This window comes from Zootoca vivipara, chromosome 6, assembly GCF_965207765.1.
Source record: "Zootoca vivipara chromosome 6, rZooViv2.hap1.1, whole genome shotgun sequence".
NCBI classification, from domain to species: domain Eukaryota; kingdom Metazoa; phylum Chordata; class Lepidosauria; order Squamata; family Lacertidae; genus Zootoca; species Zootoca vivipara.
In genome coordinates, this window is record NC_142589.1 from 51,741,570 (window position 1) to 51,766,983 (window position 25,414).

The window sequence follows — 25,414 nt, forward strand, 5'->3', positions numbered from 1 at the left end:
CTTCGCCCCCCAACTCTTCTGTGTCATCTCTGTTCCCAGGCAGGTTCTCCAATTTATCATTTATGAAAACCAAGGAAATAAATAAATAAGCCAACCCTTCGTTGTTTTAATCCTACAGTGGGTTACAATAACACAATGTGGATCTGAACTACCTCAAATACCTTTAAAACACTTTAAAACATTCACAACAATTCTAAAAAACAACTTATGGTCATCTCACACATTCCTCACAGGCCAAGTGTGACGTATGGGCAGAATTAATGACCTGTCAACAATCACGTGGCATCATAATAACCATGGAAACGTTTTTTGGCTGTGTGTTGTTTAGTCGTGTCCGACTCTTCATGACCCCATGGACCATAGCACACCAGGCACTCCTGTCTTCCACTGCCTCCCGCAGTTTGGTCAAACTCATGTTCATGGCTTCGAGAACACTGTCCAACCATCTCGTCCTCTGTCGTCCCCTTCTCCTTGTGCCCTCCATCTTTCCCAACATCAGGGTCTTTTCCAGGGAGTATTCTCTTCTCATGAGGTGGCCAAAGTATTGGAGCCTCAGCTTCACGATCTGGCCTTCCAGTGAGCACTCAGGGCTGATTTCCTTAAGAATGGATAGGTTTGATCTTCTAGCAGTCCATGGGACTCTCAAGAGTCTCCTCCAGCAGTTTCTGGTATTAGGGAACAGATTAACTGGTTTTAATATTGCATGTGTACATTGTTGCAACTAGAGATGAGGGCGGGGAGAATCTTCCAAACTCAGATTTGCCTGATTCAGTCTGGGCAAAACATGACTCTGAATTGGATCCAGAGCCCACCTCTATGAGGTGCCCACAGCCTAGAGCAGCTAGGAATTACACTTGGAATTAAAATGGAGCAAGTCCCCTTGGGAGTGACACTCTCTCGGCAAGAACTGTTTGAGGAGGAAACCTGGAAAAAGGTAAAAAGCATTGATGGCAGCTCCAGGGGGCTGAATAAGCTATTTTTGCAGCTTTTGAAAAAGCAACTGTGCTTTTGTTCTTCCAGACTACGACACTCTATGGTTTACAGTTTCTGATTCTTCGTTTTCGAACATGAGTTTGACCAAACTGCGGGAGGCAGTGCAAGAAAGGAGTGCCTGGCGTGCTATGGTCCATGGGGTCACGAAGAGTCGGACACGACTAAACGACTAAACAACAACAACAACAATACCAGAAACATCCCATTACATTCCTCTTGAGAGGTGATACAGTGTAGCCATTGCAGGTCAGGGAGGGAGAAAAAGCCTTTAGTTTCTGTTTGACAAAAATCTCCCTGTGCAGGTGCTGCTTACAGACATGTTCTTTGCTCTGCCTGTTTGCTGCATTTCCTCAACTTCCTCAACTGAACTTCTTCTGCAGCCCTTTCACTGATATCTCAGTCATCTCCATCCTCTTCCTTCCCCCCTTTGCTTTTCTGTGGTTTGCATTCTGGGAACGGACCTCAGCTCACATCTCTCTGCAAGGTGCTGGAGATGGTGGAGTTATGGCCCGAGGGGAGCAGCTTGTCCAAAGTTTGCTGCTGCTAAATCTCATCCAAGGCCTCCCGCCTTCACTTGCTCACAAGATAGCAGAGGAAACAAGCCACATGCATTTTCCAGTGGTCTGAACATCTGAAAGCAGCAGCACACTCCGCAGGGTGAGGGTGAGTTGTCAACATTTGCTCTCCACACCCATTTTCAGCTCTGATAGAGTTGAATCTTTTTGCATAGTGATGTGTCTTTTGATTGAGCGTTTGATGTAGAATTTCCTTTTCCTGCTTCAGAAAGCCATCTGTATAGGCCAGGAAATGTTTTTTTTAAAAAAACCACATGCTAATGTACCTTACAGTGAGGCTAACATGGGAGAAGAACGCCAAGCAAAAGAAACAAATTAAAATGATCGTGGTGGGACCCAACTCTCCTTGAGGACTCTGTTGGACGTAAGTGCTTTATCATGGGCCAAATCAGGCCATCATATTCTCTGGGTGTCTTTCTACACCCCAGGCACTGCACTTTCTTTCTTTTTAAAGCAAGTCTCCAGCCCCCTTAGAAAGAAAGTTATGAAACAAAATGTGCAGGTACCCTTTAAAGTCATTTCTGTGAAATGAACATGCCTGCCTACTCATACCTCTCTTTGTAGCAAACAAGTGAAGCCAGAGCTGTGATGGATAAATTAGTTGTTCAGTTCTGCTGTTTCGCCATCCCCTTTAATGCACTTTCCCTGCTTCTGTCTTATTTTCTAGGCAGAATTATCGTGTGGAAATAAAATCATGGGAAAAGCTTCACCATGACTGTATTCTCTCTGATTTTGCATTATGCCACCCTCCCATGGCAGTCATTTTGTGACTGACATGCCCCCCCCAACTCTCTCAAAATTTAAGAAGTTCCCCCTGGTCCAAAATTGTTGGGGACCCCTACTGTACTGATTCTGGTCCCTAGTAAATCCATTTTCCTATTTTTGCTTTGGGGGAATATGTTCAGGTTCTCTTTTAGAAGTTGTGTTTGAGTGTCCTGGCATATACCAGAATATTTCAGGTTTCAGCCTTGTTCCCGGCCTGGAGTTAACCCCTAAGGTTGAGTGTGTGTACATGCATCTTTGATTCACAGAGTTGAAAGGGATTCCAAATGTTATAGGTGGCTATCCAGCTTCTCTTTTAAAAATCCCCAACATTTGGAGGCAGTATTTCCCACTCTTGAACATCTTATACCATCAGGAAATTCTTCCTAATGTTTAGCCCAAATACTCTTTCTTGTAATTTGTTCCATAGAATCATAGAATTGTAGAGTTGGAAGGGATCCTCAGGGTCATCTAGTCTAACCCCTGTGATGCAGTAATCCATCCCAAGCATCCCTGACAGGTGGCAATCGAACCTCTACTTAGAAACCTGCAATGAAGGAGAGCCTACCACTTCTGAGGTAATCCATTCCACTGTTGAATGGCTCTTACTATCAGAAAACTCTTCCTGATGTTTAGTCAGAATCTCCTTTCTTGTCATTTGAATCCATTGGTTCAGGCCCTCCCCTCTGGAGCAGCAGAAAAGAACTTTGCTCCATCTTCCATGTGACATCCCTTCAGATAAGTTGAAGATGGCAATCATATCACCTCTAAATCTCCTCTTTTCTAGTTGGTTCTGGTCTTACTATTTTTTGGAGCAACAAATTTGCTTCATCGTGTTGGCAAGAACCCTTCAGATGTGTGAAGATGGCAATCATATCACCTCTAAATCTCCTCTTTTCTAGTTGGTTCTGGTCTTACTATTTTTTGGAGCAACAAATTTGCTTCATCGTGTTGGCAAGAACCCTTCAGATGTGTGAAGATGGCTCACATTTTGCCTCTTAATTGCCTCTTCACCAGGCCAAGCATAACCAACTCCTCCAACCTTTCCACATAGGCCTCTACAATTCTACTTTCTTTGCATCCCATGTTTTTGGAGGTCTGGACCACTCTGGCTTTTGAGGCCCCTAGCCATAATAAATGCAGCCACAGAAAATTGAAGGCACATTAAGGCGAAATAAAGCACACACACACAAAAAGAAATAAAGGAAAAAGTGAGTCATAATTCTTTTCTTTTTTTAACAATTGCATTTCAAGTCTTTTTTCTGTGAGATGCAGTAATTAATGAGGAAAGCTTGCTTTCGTACAGCGTCACAGTTGAGGTTAAGCATATGACAAAATCTGTATCAGTTAACAATTTTTTGTTGTTGTTTTTTACTAGATTGCATCTCTTATTTGCTTAGATTTGCAGTTCTGAGCTGAGAATGTGTCGCAATTTGATCTACTGTGGATAAAAGCAAGTTCTGGAACTTACCAAATGCCACAATGTCCCTTTTGAGCCCGAGTCCCTGCACCACGCTACTGTTGCCTTCCTCATGTCATGTTTGTGGGCACCTTGATGCTAGAACATAGCATGCCACTGCCCACACAGGGACACAAAAATGCCATTGTGCAGATTGCTTCCTCCCCAACCCTTTAGCATAACTGCATTCCCAGGCACAATATGTGCTTGATTTTTTATTAGGCTTATAGGATGCTCTCTCCTAAGGCCCCAATTTGGTTTTCACACATTTATAAGCTTTCTTCTTTCATTTTCTTCATCCTGCCCAAACCGGCTTCAAATGCCTTTTTTCAGGTCCCTTCCAATTTGGGTTTCCTCTGAATGGTTTGATTTGACGAACAGCGGCTCTTCCAAGATCCTTTTCACCCAGGGTCTACAGTTTCCAGTTGGCCTTGTTGGCCAAGCCAAAAAACAAAGTCACCAACATCCAGCTTGCCAAATCACCCAGCTTTTCCTGAGGGGAAGGCCTGGGAGGCTAGGAGTGGGTGATGTTGGGCACCATTCCCCTAAGGTGCAGAGGATGCTCTCAGACAGGAAGTGCCCAGCACTCTGAAGCAGGCAAGACCAGCAGAGAGGAGGGTTGCCAGTTTAGCCATGCGTGGCTAGGGCTTTCCATATTTGCCATGCAGCTGCCAAACAGCCCCCATCCTTCTAGCCTCAGAGCTGGAGGCAGGGAAGGGATTTGCCAAGCAGCTGCTTGAATGATCCTGCTCTCCTCTGTGGCTTCAGTGACCACTTTCCCCTCTCACTAGGTGATGGCACCATCCTCACCATGGCAAGCGTATTTGTTGAAGGCCGCCTTTAAACTACAGCAACAGCATTTAAACTTTTCAGATGCGGGACCCACTGGTAGCCCAAACATGCATTTGCAGACCCAGTTTTAATTTTTTTGCCATATATTTGTAGGGTGGTATTTTTTCTCCCCCATGAGGTTCCTTGTATCAGTTGTGGGAGCAAAGAATGCTACTGGTTCATGGCTGAGAGCAAATTCAGACATAGCAGGTAGCTCCAGCAGCAGGAGTCAAAGCTGCTTTTAGCTGGGTGCATCCACAAAATGTTATTTGTCATATTTTATCCCATTTTAAATGCATCCCGGATGAGTCTGGAAAATAGGGTTGCCAGACTCAATAGAGGACAGGACTTCTGTGCCTTTAATTGCCCTGCTCTCTTTTGAGTCTGGAAACCTTAAAGAGAAACCAGCAGACCCTTTGCTTGGAAATTAAACAAAGGGTCTGCTGGTTTCTCTTTAAAGTTTCCAGATTCAAAAGAGAGCAGGGCAATTAAAGGCACAGAAATCCTGTCCTCTATTGAGCCTGGCAACCCTACTGGAAAGGGGGGTTTCTTCTTTTTGTCTTGCAGCTTCCTAATACACAAATGTGCCTGTAACTTTACTCTACCTCATTTCAGTTTCTTCTTCACATTGCAAACAGCTCCCAACCATTTGTGGTGTTTGGGGACCTGCGCTACATTTCCGGCAATATAGAGATGGGCACTGGATTTTGCCTTTTTCTCTTTGCATGTGCAGCTTTTGTGGACCAGATACCAGGTAGGAAAGATGTGTTATTAGGGGTTATGAGGTGGGCAAGCCTGATTTCCTAAGAGGAGACCCAGGGGTGCCACACTTAGTTTTTTCCATACAGCATAGCCATCAAATCAACATCCTTTTTAGTTCAGAGAAAAGGTGAGTAAGAGGCAAAATGATGGAAGTGTATATGATGATGCATAGAGAAAGGGGAGAGTGGGCAGCTTTTCCTCCCTCTCTCATCACACTACAACCTGTGGACATCCAATGAAGCTGATTGTTGAAAGAGTCAGGACACAGAAAGGGACGTCCTTCACATAGTGCACAGTTAAACTGCAGAACTCACTCCCAGAGGAGGCAGGGGTGGCCACAAATTTGGCTGGCTTTAAAAGAGGGTGAGACAAATTAATGGAGAAGCCTATCAATGACTACTAGCCATGATGACTATGCTCTGCCTCCATGGTTGGAGGCAGTAATGCCTCTGAACACCAGTTGCTGGAAACCACAGGAGGAGAGAGGGCTCTTGTGCTCAAATTCTGCTTGCAAGTTTTTCCACAGGCATCTGGTTGGCCACTGTGAGAACAGGATGCTAGACTAAGTGGGGCATTGGCCTGATCCAGCAGGTTCTTTTTATGTCCTTACGGAATCCTAATTTTCCAAGGTCCACATTTATGTGTCCCTTCTCCCTGCGCATGGTGTGAGACTCATTGGTCTGTGTTGTTGCTGGAGGTGATGCATACCTGCCAAGTCTCCCGCTGAAAAATTGTGGGATCAGCAGCGGCACGGCACCGGAAGTTGCGTAGAAGCAACTTCCGGGGCTGCTTTCCCCATGTGTGGGCACCGGAAATCGGGCAGAGTGGCACCGAAAGTCACTTCTACGCATGCCCGGCAGCCATCTTGGTGGTGGCCGCACGGCAGCGGCTGTCACCAAGATGGCCACCGCCATGCGGCCACCACCAAGATGGCCGTTGGGCATGTGTAGAAGTGACTTCCCTTGCCGCTCTGCCTGATTTCCGGTGCCCACACATGGGAAGAGTGGCACCCACAGTGGAGACTCCCTGGCAGGTAAGAAATCCGGGGGATTTCCGGGAATTTTCTCCATTTGGGAAAACAACAGGAAACGGATTAAAATCCAGGGGTTTCCCGTTAACAACGGGATACTTGGCAGCTAAGGGTGATGTGGGCACTCTTTGGTTAGTTTGTGGTGAGAGAATGTGCCGTTTCCTCTACACTGATGACCTGTCTTCCCCTTGCTGTTGCTAAGGGGCAGCACCCAGTGGGGAAGCAACCAGGCTACCCTTGGATCTTGGCATGAAGAGTGATGTGGAGAAAGCCATGAGAATATTTGAGAGGCACCTGAAAGAAGGATGTGTCTCCGAAAGGAAGGAGCTGATGAGGTGAGTCCCGATCTCAGATACAGAAGTTTCTTTCCCTTAGCAAATGCTATACCTGAACAATAGATTCCGCAATGGGAAAGTCCTAACTCCACCCAGACACAACTAAGGCCCCATCTGCATGATACATTAAAAGCAGTATTGTACCACAGCCATGACTTCCCCCAGAGAATCCTGGGTATTGTAGTTTGCTAAGAATGCTGAGAATGTTAGGTCATCTCTATTCTTCTCAGACAGCTACCGAGTGCCCTGAGAAGAAATGGGGTTGGGGGTTAAACTACTTTGGGGAGGAGGGAAAACATGACCAGCACCTTAAGCTCTTTTGAGGAAAGGTACAGAGGAATGCAATGAGATAAGTATGTAAATAATCCTTACAATCTGTGCCAGCATCCATCGAGGCCCTTGGCTGCTCTGTGTTTCTAAGTGCAACTCTTAAGCATTTACACGCTTTCTCTCAACAATTCTCCACTTTCAGAGCCAAAGAAAATTTGGAGAAGACCCTGCTGCAAACCAGTCTCCTGACAGAGAATCTCACTGTTGTGCATGACAATATTCAAACATTAATATTCAGGATAAATCTTAGTGATTTCAGAGGACTGAATATCAGCAGCGACAGCTTAATGGTTAGTATTTCCCCCCTGTCTGGGTAGTATTTCCCACCCTGCTGCTGATCCTTGCTATCTGGAATGAATGCCCAGCAGAGACACATAGAGTGGTGAACATGCTTTGAAAATGCACCAAGTTTTGACTGGAGCTGTGTACACACTAACCCACCTGTAGCGCAAAGATGCAGTTTTTCCTCAATCCAGACTCAAGCATGCTCACCCTGTGTGCGATCCTGCTGCCCACAGTGCTAGGTGTGGTTATGTGATATGTGCTTGAAAATCTCCCCTTGGTTAGGTTCCCTCCCTGCACATCCCCTAGGAGGAGAAGGAAGAAGGAAGTGGTGATTGTGATCTTGGTATATGTCTACAATGTAGACAGGTGTGGATGGGCTCCCATTGCTGGAACCACCTATATTTGTGTTGACTGATTTTAAGGAAAGGGATGGTGTCAGGAGCAGCCCAGGCAGGACATTTTGCTGCTAGAGGCAAAAGCCCCTGCACAGTCCCCCACCTCCTGCTCCTCGCTACCACCTGGCACTCAACACTCGTCACTGCTGGGTGCTCAGCACTGCTGTTCAGTGCTTGCCACTTCCTGCTCCTCAACTCTGGCAGCACACTCATGGACAGCAGTGGCCTGCTCCTCTACTCACTCCCAGTGGTGTAGCATGGGTTGCCAGCACCCAAGGCCGTGTGGAGGTAGGGACAGTGGGTGGGAGAAAAACGTGGGATGTAGATGCAATTTTTTTAAAAAATGCATTGGAAGGTGGTGGACTCTCCTTCCTTGGAGGGAAATGGACAGAGTACTCAATCATGTGCATTCACCTTCTTAACGGCGTCCGCATGACCCAAGAGATCACAGCCACATAGATAAGAAATGAAAAGACATTCTGTTGTCTGGAAAGGTCACTTCCTGGTTTGCATGGAGAAGTCGTCTTCAACAGAGCCTAGTGATGGAAGCGCACAACTGTATTGAGGCAGCTCCCAGGGGTTGAAATTTTGCACCCCTTAACAATTTTGTGCCTGGAGCAACCACCCCTGTGCCCCCCATGCTACACCACTGCTCCTTCCTTCCTTCCTTCCTTCCTTCCTTCCTTCCTTCCTTCCTTCCTTCCTTCCTTCCTTCCTTCCTTCCTTCCTTCCTTCCTTCCTTCTCTACATTTCTATGATTCTGCTCTATTAATATTCTCCTACATTATTTTCCATTGTCCTGGCTGGCTTCCTTTCTGCATGGCTCTTGGTATGCCAGGAATGCGAATATGTTCACAAAACCATGCAGAGAAGAACTTAAGTGAAAGGTCAAGGGTGGCCCCGTTTGCTTTCAGTTGGATGCCATTCCCGACTGCAGGGAACATTGTCTGGCTTTGACAGCCTCCAAACAGATTGCTTTTAGGAATATTTGAGCAAGTGATTTGCTCTGGGCTTTTCTTTAAATGCTCCTTTTGGAAGTGAAATGAGACTCCGGTGATGTGTTGCTATTATTTCACAGCTTCCTTTCATGTATGTTCCTTGCTCGTTGGATGATGACCCTCCAGTATGACTGCTCTGTCACTTTTTCATTAACCTGGCACCCAGAATGCAGTCCTGGGTATTCGTGTCCTGCAGATCAGGTTCAGGAATGTGGACATGTAGTTTGCAATTAATTAATGCAAAGGTTTACATGATCCTCACAGCAACATGCAACAAGAAAAACAGGTGGCTGCTTTTTAAATTTTATTTTATCCATAGATATACCTTGGGAGGCAGTGGACTCTACTTCACTGGAAGTTTTTAAACAGAGGTTGGATGGCCACATGTCAGGAATTCTTTAGCTGTCATTTCTGCATTGCAGGGGGTTAGATGACCCTAGATGACCCTCAGGGCCCATCCCAACTCTGCAATTTTATGATTCTATCAGTTGTGATGGGTTTTTACCAGTTACTGAGCACTTATCTGCCCAGGCATTCCTTGGTCTTCCGTGCTAGTTCTAACAAGCCCCAGTTACTGTAGTTAAAAAAATTATGTTTTATTGTTCTTACTATTTATTGCAAACTGCTTTGACATTATTATGATTTTTTAAATGGAGGGTGGCAAATAAATGCTTTTGAATGAAAAACAACGCCTTCCAATGTGTACATGTCTGTTTTGCTCTGAGCAGCGCGATACCTCAGCGAAGAACCAAACCCGACACGCCATGCATTTCCCCGCTGAGCTAGCAAAGAGAGCCCAGGGCACAGCTGTAAAGGAGATGCGGCTTACCTGTATTTACCTGAAAACATCTTGCTTCTTCCAGGTAGGAACTCCCTGGAACTTGAGGTTTGGTTAACGGGGTGACGGAGGTGGAGACTGGGCACAGACAATGGCCACTCTGAAAAGGGTCATGGGAAAGCCAGACTAATTTGTGCTACACTGCAGACTTAGCCACACTTATCTTTTGCACGGCTCTTTCCAGGCACAGGTACGTGCTTAAAAACTCTGTGCCTGAGCGGGGTTTTCTTGTTTTTTTGCCCCCCCCCCCGAGCTTTCCCCTCAAAAACGCACTCTTTAAAGCTCAAGTCAGAGCTGATTGAGCTTTAAAGTGTGGATTTTTGTGGGGAAAACTTTGGGGCAAAAAAACTCTGCTGAGACAAGGTGCCTCCATGGTGCCTTTCAGCTCAGACGGTGCCTACAAAGAGTGGAGGAAAGGTAAGCCAATTCATGTGACTCTTTCTGGCTCATTTTAATGACTCATTTATCTTACATATCCTTGCCTCTGACCTCTCCTTGTCTACCCTCGGCATCTGAAGATGCTCTATCACTGCATTCTCTGGCGCCCTACAAATCCCATCAGCACCCGTCAACACAGCTGCGGTCCCGAGTGTGTTGGGGAGGGTTTCCCTGTTGACTCCACCCGTTCTCCCTTGCTGGCTCTTACACAATGTCAACTCTCTCTTTTGTTTAATCCTTTACATCTCTTCTCAAAAGCCCCCTTCCCACAGAGACTTGGGTGCAACGACTGTCACCATGCCTTGCTGTGACTAAGGTGGCGTATACATTGTACCTTCACAGCATATTCAAAGCACATTCTCTTCCTTCAGAGAATTCTGGGCACTGTAGTTAACCCTTCGCAGTTACAATTCCCAGCAGCTCTAACAAACTGCAGTGCTCAGAGGGAAAAGAATGTGCTTTAAAGGTTTACAGACAGTGACTATTTTGTGCACCTCCAATTGACGCCCAACCACCAACATCTGGGCAGGGTCGGAGGAAGGGGGTGCGGTGGGTGCAGTCTGCCCCAGGTGTCACCACTGGGGGGGGGGTGACAAACTGCTGGGTGGCACTCACTGTGGGGCCTGCAGCGCGCCTGAACCATGCATCTCTCCTGGGAGAGATGCGGTGGCTTGGGCGCACGCAGACTCTCCACTGCCCAAATGGTCCAGCAGTTGCCTCCCTCCCAGCTGTAGGGCAGCTGAGTGGGAGGAGGCAGGCAGACTCCAGAGGCCCTGCGGTGAGCTCCGCCCCTATAGGTGGCTTGCCCCGCCCCTGGGCGCACTGCCCCAGGCGCCAGAGCAGCTTCCTCCGCCGCTGCATGTGGGCCCTTTTGGACCTGGAACAGGGCAGAATGGGTGGCCTCATGGGTGTATGTACAAAGCCTAGGTTTACTTGAATATCATGGCAGCCATCACCAATGAGTCCCCCTGTTCACCATTGCATCGGTTTCCTCACACTTCCTTTGTTGTCTCCCTGCCACAGATTCCCAGCGGCTTCTCTCCCTTTTCACCTTCTCCATTTGTAAAGGACAAGGGTGGGGAAAGCTGGGTCTGTTGGCAGCAACCACCTTGAGGGGCTCGGAGTGCCTTAAAGCAGCTGTTCCCAATGGAGCCGACTGCTCTGCTGCTGATCAGCTCTACTGGCTGAACAGGGGAGGAATTGTGAGGAGGGGTCTTTAAAGACTCCCTCCAGCGATTCCATGCCACCTCTTTTTTGCTTTTTATCTTACAGGACAGAAAGAACCACTCCCTGCTGAATGATGACATCTTAGGGGCCACCCTTGGGAATATCAGCATTACTCAACTCAGTCAACCGGTGGAGATCAGGTTTTGGCACAACCGCACACTGGTGAGTTGTGCTGCAGCCACAATTGTCACCCAGTAAGCGTTTGTCCTGTGCCGGACTAATCAGTGTGGTGCCCTCCAGGTTTTGGAATCACAGTCCAGCTGGTGCGATGCTGTGTTTATTGTATGTGTATGTTTTTAATAGAACACATATGTTGTTTTTAATTCTATTAATGTTTAATTGTTTTTAAATGATAAGAAGGGTGGGTTTGTTTGTTTGTTTGTTTGTTTTGCTATTCTTATTTATCTGTGAGCTGCCTTGAATCCCTGCCAGGGGAAAAGGTGGGTTATAAATAAATTAACAACAACAACAACAACTCCCTGCATTGCAGGAATCACATTTGTCAGACTCCGCCTCCCAATAGCCAATCGGCAGGTATGATGAGAATTGCAGGCCAACAGTGCATGGGAGACACCCCATTAGCTGCCCCTGCCTTCCTCTTACCAGTTCCTGGGAGAATGAAGCAAAGCTTTTCTGCAAAAAGCAGTTGGGAGGGCAGTGAGGCTGCAGCTCCAACACTGCAGCAAAGCAGCCAGGCTTCCCCACTTGGCCCGTGAGGCTGTTTTGACCCTGCTATGCCCACTTGCCCTGTTCCTGACATCAAATGTGGGGCAGCTAAAGATGTGGCTGGGCCAAAAGGGGACCAGCATAACATGCCTGACCCCCAATGCTACTTTGTTCCACTGTACAAGACAGGCTAATTCAGGAAGATGCTATATTCTGCACCCATAGTTGGAGGCAGCAATGCTTCTGGATTCCAGAGGCTGGAAACTGCTCTTGTGCTCAGGTCCTGCTTGTGGACTTCTTATAGGCACCTGGTTCATCGCTATAAGAACAGGCTGCTGGATTAGATGGGCTACTGGTTTGATCCAGCAGGCTCCTTATGTTCCAGTGTTCATTTACCTGGATGATCAAGCCATGATCTCCAGTTGCGCTTCACCAACAGTGTCGTATTTCTGTAAATCCTCTAGTCCTTAATAATTTTTGAGGAGGGGCAGTTTTGCAGAGGAAGCCCTTCTGCAGAGGGAGGCACAGGCTTCTGGTCCCCCCCCTTTTTTACATTCCAACACAAGAGGAAGCTTAAGAGTAGGTTGCTGTGCAAAGCACAGGCCATGGTTGAGCACCCCTATATTTTAGCTGTAAAGAGGGGGCAAAGAATATTATTATTAAGGGCAGGAATTGTGTTGCTAGGCATCACCATCTGCCTGGGAAAGCACTCTTCAGTTGCACTGAAGGAATTCTGCCCTAGAGGTAGGAAAGCGTTTTCATCAACTTGTCTCTGTTCCATTCTAGGCCAATGCCAGCGTGGCCTGTGTTTTTTGGCTGGAAGGAACAGGTAAGGCCAGAATTTGCCTCTTATCCATCCTCTTCCCTTCCTATTTCCATGCCAATGGTTTACAAACTAACAAAAGCAGCATACTGTATAAGCAAGGGAAAGGAACAAATGCAATTATTATTATTATTATTATTATTATTATTATTATTATTATTATTTTTAAAAAAGCTGTTATACTGTTGCTGTGATAATCCTGAATGTAACAGTTCACAGGATTGGAGGCATCAGCCTCCTAGAGGAGACTCCGTTCACACAATTAGCCAATGTGTTTTTTTAAAACAACAACAACAACAACAACAACAACATGGAGAGATGAAGGTGGGGCACTTTAATCCTTTGCCCCTTGCACTGACCCTGATCTGGATTACACCCCTCCCCATTGTTTTGGAAGGAAACCTCCCATTTGTGCCAATGGAAATGCCCTCTTTCCCCAGTGCAAATAGCAGGCATGGGGTTCCTGACCTCTGAATTAGGACCTCAGTAGGGGGACAAAGCCCTCCTCTCCTTTCTGCTAGGTTCCTTCTATGGATCCTAAACACATGTGTCACAGCCTGCTGCCTGCTTTTAAAAAAAATATGCATGCAATTGCTTTTTGTGTTAGTGGCCCCTTGTCTAGTTTGGCCCTTGTTCCTGCTGCTTTCTGAGTGTGGTTGGGTTTCTCCTCTTTGGCAGACGAGGGCAGCATGGGGAGCTGGAGCCAGGAAGGCTGCACAACTAACATCAGCTGGGAGGGCATGGTTCTGTGCCAGTGCAACCACCTCACCTACTTTGCTGTCCTCGTGGTAAGTGCCGGGCTCTCTTGTGGGCCAGGTCCTCTCTCTGGGTCCACGCCTTCTCTCCGGGCTGCAACACTTCAGGCAGTTGATGTGGGGTTGGTGGGGGAGCAGAGACAGGCTCCTAGGACTGAATTTTCCTCCATGATAAAATGTCTCTTGCACCTAGAAAACTAGCCTGTTGGGGAGAATACATGTCTGTTTCATCTGAATTCCTTCTGTTTTTGTCGTTGCATCCTTTTCCTTCTCTGCTCATTCAGCAAATCTCCCCAGCCACTCTGGATGAATCTCTGCTGGCTCCTCTGACGTTTATCACCAATGTAGGCTGCAGTATCTCTGCTTTTGCATGTCTGCTCACTATCTTTTTCTACATTTTATCACGGTAAGTACAGTGCTCCTTCAGTCAATACCTAAGAAAGTTGCTTCCTGGATTAAAAATTAATTTTTTAAAAATAAGATCTGATAGTGGTTTAGGAGTGCATTTTGGCTCCTGTGTTATAAACACTTCTCTCAAATATGTAGTGCAGCTTTTTGAAACATTGCAAATACCTGCAGCACCTGTCTGACCTGACGCAAGAGGGGATGACTGTGCGGACCATGAGTAACGGCCGCTCCTTCAAGCCTCTTGCCTGCATCCAGCCCCAGACTATGAAGAATAAAATTATAGTTGTTTGGGGCTCTTCCATGCTGGTTTTGGTAGTGTGGGATTTCATAGCTGTTTTGAAAACTTCAGCATCTCTTCATAAAATGATTCTGTAAACAAATTTATGGATATGTGATTGATAAAAAAACATTCCTCTTTGAAAATATTCTCCCAGCCTCTGCATGCCACCAGGGGTAGCTGTTGCTCCATTGAAATCATTTGCGTAACATGGTACACATAATTTATTGTTGGCATCCGTCTGTCTCCAGAGTCCGTGGAGTGCGCCTCTGGGGGTGAAGTCAAACTGCTGAGTTAGCAGCACTAAAGTGATCTCCCTGGGGCACAAGCCTAGGCAATGTGTATGGAGGTCCTGGGCTGCCCAGACGACAAGATGCTGATGCAGTCCAAAGGAAAGCAGACGCGGGTGGCACTGTGGGTTAAACTACTGAGCTTAGGGCTTGCCGATCAGAAGGTCGGCTGTTCAAATCCCCGCAATGGGGTGAGCTCCCGTTGCTCAGTCCCAGTTCCTGCCAACCTAGCTGTTCGAAAGCACGTCAAAGTGCAAGTAGATAAATAGGAACCGCTACAGCGGGAAGGTAAACGGTGTTTCCGTGTGTTGCTCTGGTTCGCCAGAAGCGGCTTTGCCATGCTGGCCACATGACCTGGAAGCTGTACGCCGGCTCCCTCGGCCAATAACGGAGATAAGCGCCACAACCCTAGAGTCGGTCAAAACTGGACCTAATGGTCAGGGGTCCCTTTACCTTTACCTTACGTTTGGCACCAGCTTGGTTGCAGGAGTTGCTGGAAGGAGACATACAAGGCACCATCCAACCATCTTAGGGACTCCACTCTGGATTTGTGTAGATGGTTCCCCTCATATACATGCAAACACACTCTTTTTTAATTTTTTGCTTATTACATTGATACCCCACTCTTCCTCCCAAAGGAAGGAGACCTTGATCAAGACCTGGTCACCCCATGAGATCTAGCAACTTGACCTTTTTTTTAAAAAAAAACAAAAACGAAATCCTTACGATTTTAAGACTGCAATCATATGCACACATACCCGAGAGTAGGTCTCGTTGAACTCCATGGGATTTGCTTCTCAGGAGATAGACATCACATTCTGCTGTAAAGGATGCAAAGATATCATGCCTAAAGCCACTTCCACAGCCTTGAGATCCCATTAAGTACTAGAAAGAGTATACCAGCACAGTGTCTGCCCTGTCTTTTACTGAGTCAGCAAAACTCTCCAGTTTATATTCCATTTTAATACCTTTTGCAGGAAGATCCAGCATGATTCCACAACAAAGATCCACATGAACCTTCTGGGAGCCCTCTTCCTTCTCAACGTATCCTTCCTGGGCAGCAGCTTCCCAGCATCAGCTAGCCTTTCATGGCTGTGCACAGCTGCAGCCGCTTTCCTCCATTACTCTCTGCTCTGCTGCCTAACCTGGATGGCCATCGAAGGCTTCCACCTCTACCTGCTGATCATCCGAGTCTACAACTCATACATCATGCGCTACCTCCTTAAACTGTGTTCAGTTGGCTGGGGTGAGGATAAATATGATTTTTTTCTGTTATATCTTTTTAATAACCATCTCTGGTATGCTTACAATAGCAAATGAAACATTAAAACAGCAATGTGTGCAGACTTCCCCCAAAATATACACCAGGCTTCCTCAACCTCAGCCCTCCAGATGTTTTGAGACCACAATTCCCATCATCCCTGACCACAGGTCCTGCTAGCTAGGGATCATGGGAGTTGTAGGCCAAAAACACCTGGAGGGTAGAGGTTGAGGAAGCCTGATATACACACTTGTATTTGCCTATTTTGGTTGGCGAACTGGATCACAAAATTCAAAGAAGTGCAATTTTTGAAGTCTTGCTGTGTTTCAGCTTGTGCATTGCTTCAGGAAGTGTGAATTAGGTAGGTTTGCAGAAAAATGAGAACCTATGGATTTCTCCCCTGTACTTCCCTGAAGGTAAAATCTGGGCATGACCTTCTGCTTTGCATTTGACTGAAGCGGCTCCTTTCTTGTTTAAGGTGGCAGCTTGAGGATGGAAATCCATGCCACACCTACAAGGAAGATTCAGCATTTTACCCTAGAATACACTTTTTGAATGCCTTTTGTCCTAAAACACACTTAAAAAGAGAGAAAACCACATTTTAACCTCAAGTATGCATTTTGGTGTATTGTTTGAGCCAAGAACTGCCTCACAAAATTCAGAGAAGTGTGTATTAGTCTGGAAAGTGTAGATCAGGTTGGCTGAGTTAACTTCTTCATCCTTGGTTTACCCAGAGATACTCTGACATATAACTCCTCCATCCTGATTTAGCTGGAACCCAGCTGGCTGAGCTGAGCCTAGCAGGTCTTAATCTGGCACAATTACCAACCCTGCTACAACATAAAATGTCGCCAGATTCTGCACAGCAGTGTTCAAAATTCGTCGGATGATTACCTGAGCCACAAACTAGATTTAGTGAACACTCACATCAGAGTGTTGATAGCTGTAGTCTTTTATATACCAGCCTTTCATGTTCTTCCACATCTGTTTAGTGCTCCTAACCCTTCTTTTAGATTATTTTTGTTTCTTTTAGATTCTTATAGTCTTTTAAACATACCTTCTGTTTTAATACTTTTTAGCTTTCAGAAACATTTGACAGATGCTAAATCACTGTACCCCACCCTACTTATGCTGGTCTATGACCATAATAAAGATTTGATTGAGCCAGCACAAGCATTCTGTGGGTGTAGCTGGGGCATGACCAGAGGAGTGGGAGACTTAGGCTGGATCCTAAGCCCATTCATCTTGGTCACATGACCTGGCAACCCCATATAAGTTAAACCAGCAGAAAGGGGGTGTAACCCAAACACTATATTCAAGGCTTGTTTCCCTCGTCCAGCATTAGCCCTGCTGCTGAGCAGAGTTTAGATCTGGTGTAACTTTAGGCTGGTTTTACTTACATTGGCCTTGAGCATCTCTTGTGGCTTCAGACATTGAAACGACATTATTTATTCTGGGCATAGGCTGTGTGGCAGGTGATCTGGATAGGCTTGAGCTCTGTAGAACATGCAACGAGTGTGCCTTTTATCTTGTATGTGTGGTTGTGCTTAGGACGGCAGTGCTCATGAATCTTCTTTCTGCATTCTTGGATCCCACAGGGTTCCCTGGCTTAGCAGTGGCGATCATCTTCCTGAGCAACGGCCAAATTTATGGCCGTTATGGTATCAAAACCAGCTCTGCTCACCACAACAGTACCATGTGAGTTTCAGGGAAAGAAAACCTTGGTAGCAAATTATTTCATCATGTGGGTATTGTTGATTTATGTAGTGCCATCAGTGAGTGGGGCGCTTTACTTAGTAACATCAGGTTTCTGCCCCACAAAGCTTACAGTCTGAGAGGAAGTGATGAGGAGAGGGAAGGGAGAAGCAAAAGTGATGGAAATAATGGGAGTAAATATAGCAGTCTTATCCTACTTGGCATACCTGCCAAGTTGCTGTCGGAGAAATAAGGGACAAGGTGGAAGTAGCAGACCGGAAGTAGCGCTGCCGCCATTTTGGAACTGGGCAGAGCATGCTCAGAAGTGACTTTTGATGCTGCTTTGCCCAGTTCCAAAATGGCCGCCGCGCCAGAAGTCGCACTGCAGCCATTTTGGAACTGGGCAGAGCAGCATCAAAAGTCGCTTCTGAGCATGCTCCACCCAGTTCCAAAATGGCCGCCGCGCCAGACTAAACCGGGAAAAAACAAAAAAAATCCATTTTTTTCCAGCTAGGAACAGCTGGAAAAATGGGGATTTCCCGGGGAATACGGAAGACTTGGCAGCTATGCCTACTTGGTGGTTTCCAGATGTTTAGGCTCCTATCAGTCCCAGCCAAATAACTAGTGGGGGGCTGGTGCTCATCTGCATTTTAGAGCCTCTCTCAGCCCCTACCTCAGTAGTGCGGTTGTTGCAGTATGTGCCTGAACCCACTTGGGTGCCCAAGCACTTCTGTGTAATCAAACACACCCCTACAAGAGCTTTGGAGTCTTTTTCTGGAGTTATGACGTGCATTCGTTTATGAATATGTGTCTCTCCTTGAACCTATGCCCACAAGAAGTTCTTACACACAAAGGAATAAAGAAAGAACGAATGAAAGTGACAGAATATATAAATGCTGCTTGTGACGGCAAAATGGCAATTTAAGCAGGCGGCCAATCCTACAACAACACGCACATACCTTGATCTAAAGAGTGGAAGAATCCCTAACCAGTTTCGATGTGGGCCTGGCAATTTTGCCAGAGAAACCTTACTAATAGTAAGTTAAGAAATAGTGTTTTGTTGTGTGTGTGGGGGGAGAGAGAGAGAGAGAGAGAGAGAGGAGGATACCTGTCCTTAAGCATGTGTGTGTTCGTTCCTTGTGTGCACTGAATAAAGATCCTAATTCAAACTAGGAGAGCCATGATAGCCAGCTAACTACTGAAAATATGGAGGTGTTCCCCCCCCAACCTTCCATTCTACATCATACCGGTAGTTGCAGCATTCCCTATGACGCCCCCGAGGCTCTGTGCCCAGTGTGACTGAACCGGTTGTGCTCCCCTGAATCTGCTTCTTCTCCGCCCTACCTGGAGATACTGGGGTTTAAACACAGGACCTTCTGCCTTGTGGCCTCCTCCTGTGAGGGCTGTGGGAAGCGTTGGGGCTAATCTCCTCTTGTATTCTCTCCCCCCACCCATATGAGAAGAAGAAAGAGAATCTAGAAGTGTCTCACTAAGTTCCCTCCTCCTGCAGGTGTTGGATCACTTCTCCCACAGTGCATTACTTCAACCTGATTTACTGCAGTGGCACCATAGTTTTCAATATGGTTGTCTTGACCTTAGTGGTTTGGAAGCTCAGGCGGCTCCGAGCCAGTCCTCGCCAGCGGAAAGAGCATTCCTGTAAGGACATGGTGACAGTTCTTGGGCTGACTTGCCTCTTGGGTGCCACCTGGGCATCGGTTTTCATCTCCTTTGGGGTGCTCTCAGTCCTGCAGATCTTCCTGTTCACTGTCCTCAACTCACTTCAAGGTTTGCGAGCTCAGCATGTTGTTGGGAGCCAACATTTCTCTCCCTTAATGCTTTCCAATTTGCAGCACCTCCAAGCCTACTGAAGTTTCTCTCTTTGCTCATAGGGCTTTTCATCTGCCTCTGGTACTGCACCTTGAGGTCCCATTCGCAGGACAACATCTCAACAGGGGGCTCTCGTTCATCTCGTTCGTCTCAGTGACTGCAGTATCACATGACTGGCAAAGCCTCAGGACAAAAGGATGCCCAGATTCTGGAAATTTATTGGGTGTTGCCTTCCAAAAGGGAATCTTCATAGGAGGAGGAAGGAAGGCAAGTATATGCATGTGGTCTAAATCAGGGATTGGGAATCTGTGGCCCTCTAGATGTTATTGGACTCCAACTCCCATGAGCCTCAGCCAGCATGGCCAATGGTCAAGGATGATGGAACTTGTAGTCTGGAAACAGAGAGCCAGAGTGGTGTAGTGGTCAGTGTGCTGGACAAGGACCTGGGAGAACCAGGGTTCAAATCTCCACTCAATCATGCAGCTCACTGGGTGACCTTGGGTTGATCACTGCCCCTCAGCCTAACCTACCTCACAGGGTTGTTGTGAGGAGAAAATGGGGAGGAGAAGTAAGTGCACGACCTTGAACTCCTTGCAGGAAAGGTGAGATAAATACATAATCAATCGATAAATACCTGGAGGGTCACAGTTTCTCAACCCCTGATCTAAATCCTACTTAGCTGCGGGGGACACTTGTCTTGGCCCTCACCGTCAACTGAAGAACTCAGACTCACAGCTTGGTTTCCACCAAAGAAACTTAAATCAGAGTGGTACAAAATCAAGGCAACAGTTGAAAGGTACAGTAGGTGTGCAAAAGGATTAGAAATATGGCTAAGCACACGCTTAAGATGTTGATCCAGCAAGTGACATGGCCCCTGCACCAAGTTTTTGAAGGACGGGATGCGCACAGTCCTTAGCATGGCAAACAGATGGAGTCTCAAGACCAGGCAAAGCAAACAGGCATTCCTCCAGGTGGCTTGAGCCCGTGGGGCAGAAATGACACATCTCTGGTTTAGTGGATGGAGCAGCGGAGGGTCAGGTACAAATCCATCCACATCCACACTGTGAGAGTAAAAGGATGGCCATTGCATACAGCTGCTATAAGACACCCATCTGGAGGCCCCCATCTCTGCTTCATGACCTTTTCCCTCTTCATCCTGCTCTGGAGGGCAATGAACCTATGCACAAATGTCATCTTTTCCAGCAACACACACTTATTTGTGCCATTGCTCAGGCAAGATGCATCAGAGGCATCGAAGCATTTCATATCCTCAGAGCTCCTTCCTGTAAATTTCTTACCCAATGAAGTTAGCGTTGACCTTGTTGAATACATGCTCCAGTGAGCTAGCAGGAAATGTCAAATGGCAGAAGGACGAGATTCTGAAGGCTGATACTCTGCAACCTGGTATGATGGGGTGCTACTGAAAAATGGTCAACACAGAAAAAACAATGTGTTTGTTTGCTGAATCCCATATTGTACTCACCACATCAGACTTCCGCCCTCCCACTTGTAGCGTGCTTCTCTCTCTCTGTCCTACCTGTATGTAGGATTTGCAGACAGGCAGCATCCTTATATAGGACTGGAGAGGGTGGCAAGCCTGAGGCCACCTTGGGAGTTCACAGCAAAGGTGAGATTTGAATGAAGGATGTCCTCATTTGCAGCTCAGTCTGTTAGCCACTGTATTAGAGCAGCCTTAATTTTGCAAGTGGATCTGACAAACCAAGTAACATTCCACATTGCATGACTGTCTGTAGCTCAGTGTCAGAGCACTCACATTACATGCAGAAGGTCCCAGGTTTAATCCTGGAATCTCTAGGCAAGGCTGCAAAGGATCCCCACCTGAAGCCCTGGAGAGCCTTGTCTGACTCTGTAGAAGGCAGATTCCTATGTTCCTGTAGGGAAGAATTGCCCACGATTCCCAAAAAGTAAACTATCTAGCTGAAGGCTGCTGCACTGCAGAGATTGTGTAGACTTCAACTCCTGTGTCTACTTTGAGCTGGACAGTTTTCTTATCTCTGCTTACTTTTATATCCAACTTGACTTCCTTTCATTCCTTGTCTGCTTTATTAATGATATCAGCAAAAATGTTCTAACTTCATACTTCCAGTAAAGCAAAACAATTGCTATGTAAGCTGATTTAAAAGGACAAACCTATTTCAGTAACTTCTTGAAATCTTCTTACAACTTTTGTAATATTCCAGTATATTTGAGGAAGTAACTCTCATGCTCGTTATGTGTCAAGTACTGTATAAATGTTTTGTACTTTGTACAATTCTCAGAGCACCAATGATACAGATGTTCAAGGTGACTCTCCTGATATGCAGATCAGAAAAATAAAGTGATGCCGCTGGCATATGTTTCAAATGATTATCTTGTTGTGTTCTGATTTCCACAATATTACCAAAGCTTAACACATAGCAAAAGGTAAAATGGAACAAATTCCAGTTTGCAAGATGGATGGAATGGAGAAAGAAAGAAAGAAAGAAAGAGAGAGAGAGAGAGAGAGAGAGAGAGGAAAGAAGGAAGGAAGGAAGGAAGGAAGGAAGGAAGGAAGGAAGGAAGGAAGGAAGGAAGGAGGAATAAAAAGAGGATCTACAGTATGTTCAGAGGATAGGAGTGGTCAGGTAGAAAGAGGAGGAAAGACCTGGTTATTCAGTGACCCACCACTCTCTCTTTCCTCCACAGGGTGGATGGGCTGAGAGGAAACCACCAGCTGCCAACTACTACACATAGTGGATTCCTGGAATTATGGAGTTAGCAGTTGGGGCTCCCATCAGGAAGAAGAAGAGAAGTCTCCAGCAGGGCAAAATATGGCTGCCGTGCTTAGACTGCACATCCATTCCACTCCCTGGAACTCTCACCCACTGAGCACTTCCCCACTCCACCTTACTAGCTGTTATTTGCAGTGGGCAGAGAGAAGCTGGGTGTGATGTCATTGTGCCAGGCATTCACAATGGCAGCTTTCTGCAGCTTGGTGCCCACCAGATGTTTTGAACTTTAACCCCCCCAGCCCCCAGCCAGCACAGCTGTGCTCCCATCAGCTCCCCCAACCAGTGTGGCAGTATAATGACTCTTCCTCTGAAAAGGAAGTCCCAGAAGGTCGCTTTCTCTGTGTTATCATTATTATCATTCACATTTATTCATCATTTTCCACAAGAAGATGTCTCAAAGCAGCTAACAAAGCCATAAAATACAAAGCAACTTAAAGATCAGTTATCAAAACAAAACAAAACTACCCACTGGTCTTAAATCCATGCTAATTTTCCTGAAAATGGAAGTCTGGCCTCAGCAAAAGTCTGGGATCTCAGCCATACCTTCAAATGAAACCCTGTCCAGTAGCAGAATCTTACTTGCCTGCCTCATTCCACAGACCACTAAGTGGCTAAATATAATTCCTCTTTGGTTTTGTCTTGCATTTCCTGTCACTTCTCAACCAGAACGTGACAAGCAGCCACAAACGGACAGTGGATGTCCTGGAGCCAGAAATGGAGCCAGATTATGAATCCTCGTCCTCTTGTTGCTGCTCAGTGTCTTAGTGTGGAGATATAAAGGTAAAGCTCTCTCTCCCTTGACAAAACTAAGCCAAGTACTTTGGAGAGTTAACACGGGAGGTAAATGGATTAGCTCATTCAATATGGATTGGCAAACACTTCTCTGGGCATGCCAGGTGAGAGGGCATTGCAAACAGAGATGGGGGAGAATTGCAATTCAGTTCCCATCTAAGGAGAACTTCCTGTTGGTGCAGGAATAAAAATGGATATAAAAAGGAAAATACCTGGATGCCAAGCTCCAAGTTTGGGGCAAGTACTCTTTGGTGAGAGAACCCCAGAAGAGATAAAACAAACAAACAAACAAACAACAACAACAACAACCCCACCCATCCTGCTGGGTTTTCCCAGGAACTCATGGAACTACCATCATTTATGGCAGATTTGAATCTGAGAATCCTGTGGGGTCTCCTGCACAACCCAAACTCCACCCATCTCCTCAGTATACAGCATACAGGGGAAATTTATTTACAGGCGTCCTATACTAAGATAACCCAGGTGGCGCAGTGGGTTAAACCACAGTGTCTAGGGCTTGCTGATCAGAAGGTCGGCGGTTCGAATCCTTGCAACAGGGTGAGCTCCTGTTGTTCAGTCCCAGCTCCTGCCCACCTAGCAGTTCGAAAGCACATCAAAGTGCAAGTAGGTAAATAGGGACCGCTCCGGCGGGAAGGTAAACGGCATTTCCGTGCGCTGCTCTGGTTCGCCAGAAGCAGCTTTGTCATGCTGGGCACATGACCCGGAAGCTGTCTGCAGACAAACACCGGCTCCCTCGGCCTATAGAGCGAGATGAGCGCCGCAACCCCAGAGTCGGACACGAATGAACCTGATGGTCAGGGTCCCCTTTACCTTTATATTAAGATATAAGGGAACTTGGTTTAGAAATGAGCGTTTCTCTACAGATTTGCTTTGCAGAGTGATGGATGTATCTGTGCTGCTCTCTAAAGGCTATATGTGTAAAACTTAATATCATAGTTGAAACAATTTTGGAGACTGAGAGAAAAACCTCCCCTGGACATGAAGGGAGACAATGAACCACTCCCTGCTCTTTCCAGATCCTCCTTTCCAGTTTTCCTGCTTTTTATGTCCCCCCCCACCTCTCACAGAAACATTTAAAGAGTGCTTGAAACAAAACAACTGTAGCCACTTATGCTTTGTCACAAATGCAACATCAAAAAAGAGGATATAAGAATATGTAGAGAGGACTTCAACTCCTGTGTCTAATTTGAGCTGCACAATTTTTCTTATCTCTGCTTACTTGTGTATCCTACTTGCCTTCCCTTAGGGCTCATCCACCAGGGTGTGTCATTTTAGAGGATGAAACTTAATTGTTGCAAATTTCTTCAGTGAGGGGTCTTAAGGATGTGTTTTTGGGAGTGAGGAATTCAAATCTGCTATTATTTTTTGTGACTGGAAAACATTTACTTTGGTAAGTCTTTTTTAAAATTAAGAAGCAAATAAATTACTCTCAGAAAACTGAAGAATTTTAATTTTGCCTTCTAAAAGTGTCAGGTAATCTAAAGTATTAGATAGATAGATAGATAGATAGATAGATAGATAGATAGATAGATGATAGATAGATAGATAGATAGATAGCTTTTTCCTGGGGGGATGCAGGGGTACGCATACCTCTAAACATTTTGTGAATCTAAGTTTGGCCTCATTGAGGGGCAGTATTTCAATATGAGTAGGAAAATGAGAGTACCTCTAAACATTTTTTTATACAGTATAGAAAAAAGCTCTCTCTCTCTCTCTCTTTCTGTGTGTGCGTGTAGAATGTTAATATATAATATAACTGCAAGTACTTGGCAATCATTTTTAATTATTTCTATGCACTTTTACACACATTTTATTTACTAAGCAAGAATAAATTATATTGATTTAATAAAAATATTTTTTGAATTTTGAATCCCAAGTGATGTTACAACTTTTTAGCTCAGACACAGAGCTTTAAAATATAGACCTGTGCCTAAGAACGTGACACAAAAGAAAATCTGGATGAGCCCCGGCCCCTTGATTTCTTGTCTGCTTTATTAGTGCTGTCAGGAACAGTCAACTTTTATTGCCTCTTGCTTTTGGAGAGTCATCTCCCTCCCTCTTCCCCCTAATCTTCTCATTGACTTTCCTCACACTTGTGAGAACATAAGAGCATCTCTGCTGGATCAGGCCAAAGGGGGCAAATCGACTCCAGTATCCTGTTCTCACTGTGGCCAACCAAAGATCTATTGGAGGCCTGCAAGTAGATTGCTGTGTGTCAATCAAACCCAAGGCAATGGTTTGATTTTCAAAAGCATCAGCAAAAATCTGCATGAAACTACAAAATATGGAAGATAATGCCCCCATCTCCTCCACCATGAGGTTATTGCAATATACTCTATGGGAGTGTCCCTGAAAAATATCAAGCCAGTAACAACAACAACAACAACAACAACAACAACAACAACAACAACAACAACATATTATTTATACCCTGCGCATCTGGCTGGGTGGCTCCCAATAGAATATTAAAAACACGATAAAACATCATACATTTAAAACATCCCTAAACATGCCCCCTCTGTGTAGTCATCTTGTTCTTGAAGCTGAACAAATGGCAAATGTAAAAGGGA

At 45.8% G+C, this 25,414-nt stretch overlaps 1 protein-coding gene across 4 annotated transcripts; it reads left to right on the top strand.

Moving 5' to 3' along the window:
• The first annotated feature begins 1,211 nt into the window (after positions 1-1,211).
• On the top strand, positions 1,212-21,628 carry ADGRG5 (adhesion G protein-coupled receptor G5). Of its 4 annotated transcripts, XM_088672137.1 has the most exons (15): positions 1,212-1,656; positions 1,842-1,932; positions 2,761-3,541; positions 5,236-5,374; positions 6,615-6,747; positions 7,220-7,367; positions 9,484-9,618; positions 11,304-11,420; positions 12,711-12,753; positions 13,426-13,535; positions 13,787-13,908; positions 15,455-15,723; positions 17,337-17,436; positions 18,944-19,218; positions 19,323-21,628. In XM_088672137.1, exons 4-15 carry the CDS (start codon positions 5,314-5,316, stop codon positions 19,415-19,417), a joined length of 1,608 nt encoding a protein of 535 aa, XP_088528263.1. In that variant the 5' UTR covers positions 1,212-1,656; positions 1,842-1,932; positions 2,761-3,541; positions 5,236-5,313; the 3' UTR covers positions 19,418-21,628. The 4 variants fall into 4 exon arrangements, with proteins under 4 accessions (XP_088528263.1, XP_088528264.1, XP_088528265.1 ...); XM_088672138.1 differs by lacking the exon at positions 2,761-3,541; XM_088672139.1 differs by lacking the exon at positions 2,761-3,541 and having other exon boundaries at positions 5,259-5,374.
• The last annotated feature ends 3,786 nt before the right edge of the window (positions 21,629-25,414 follow it).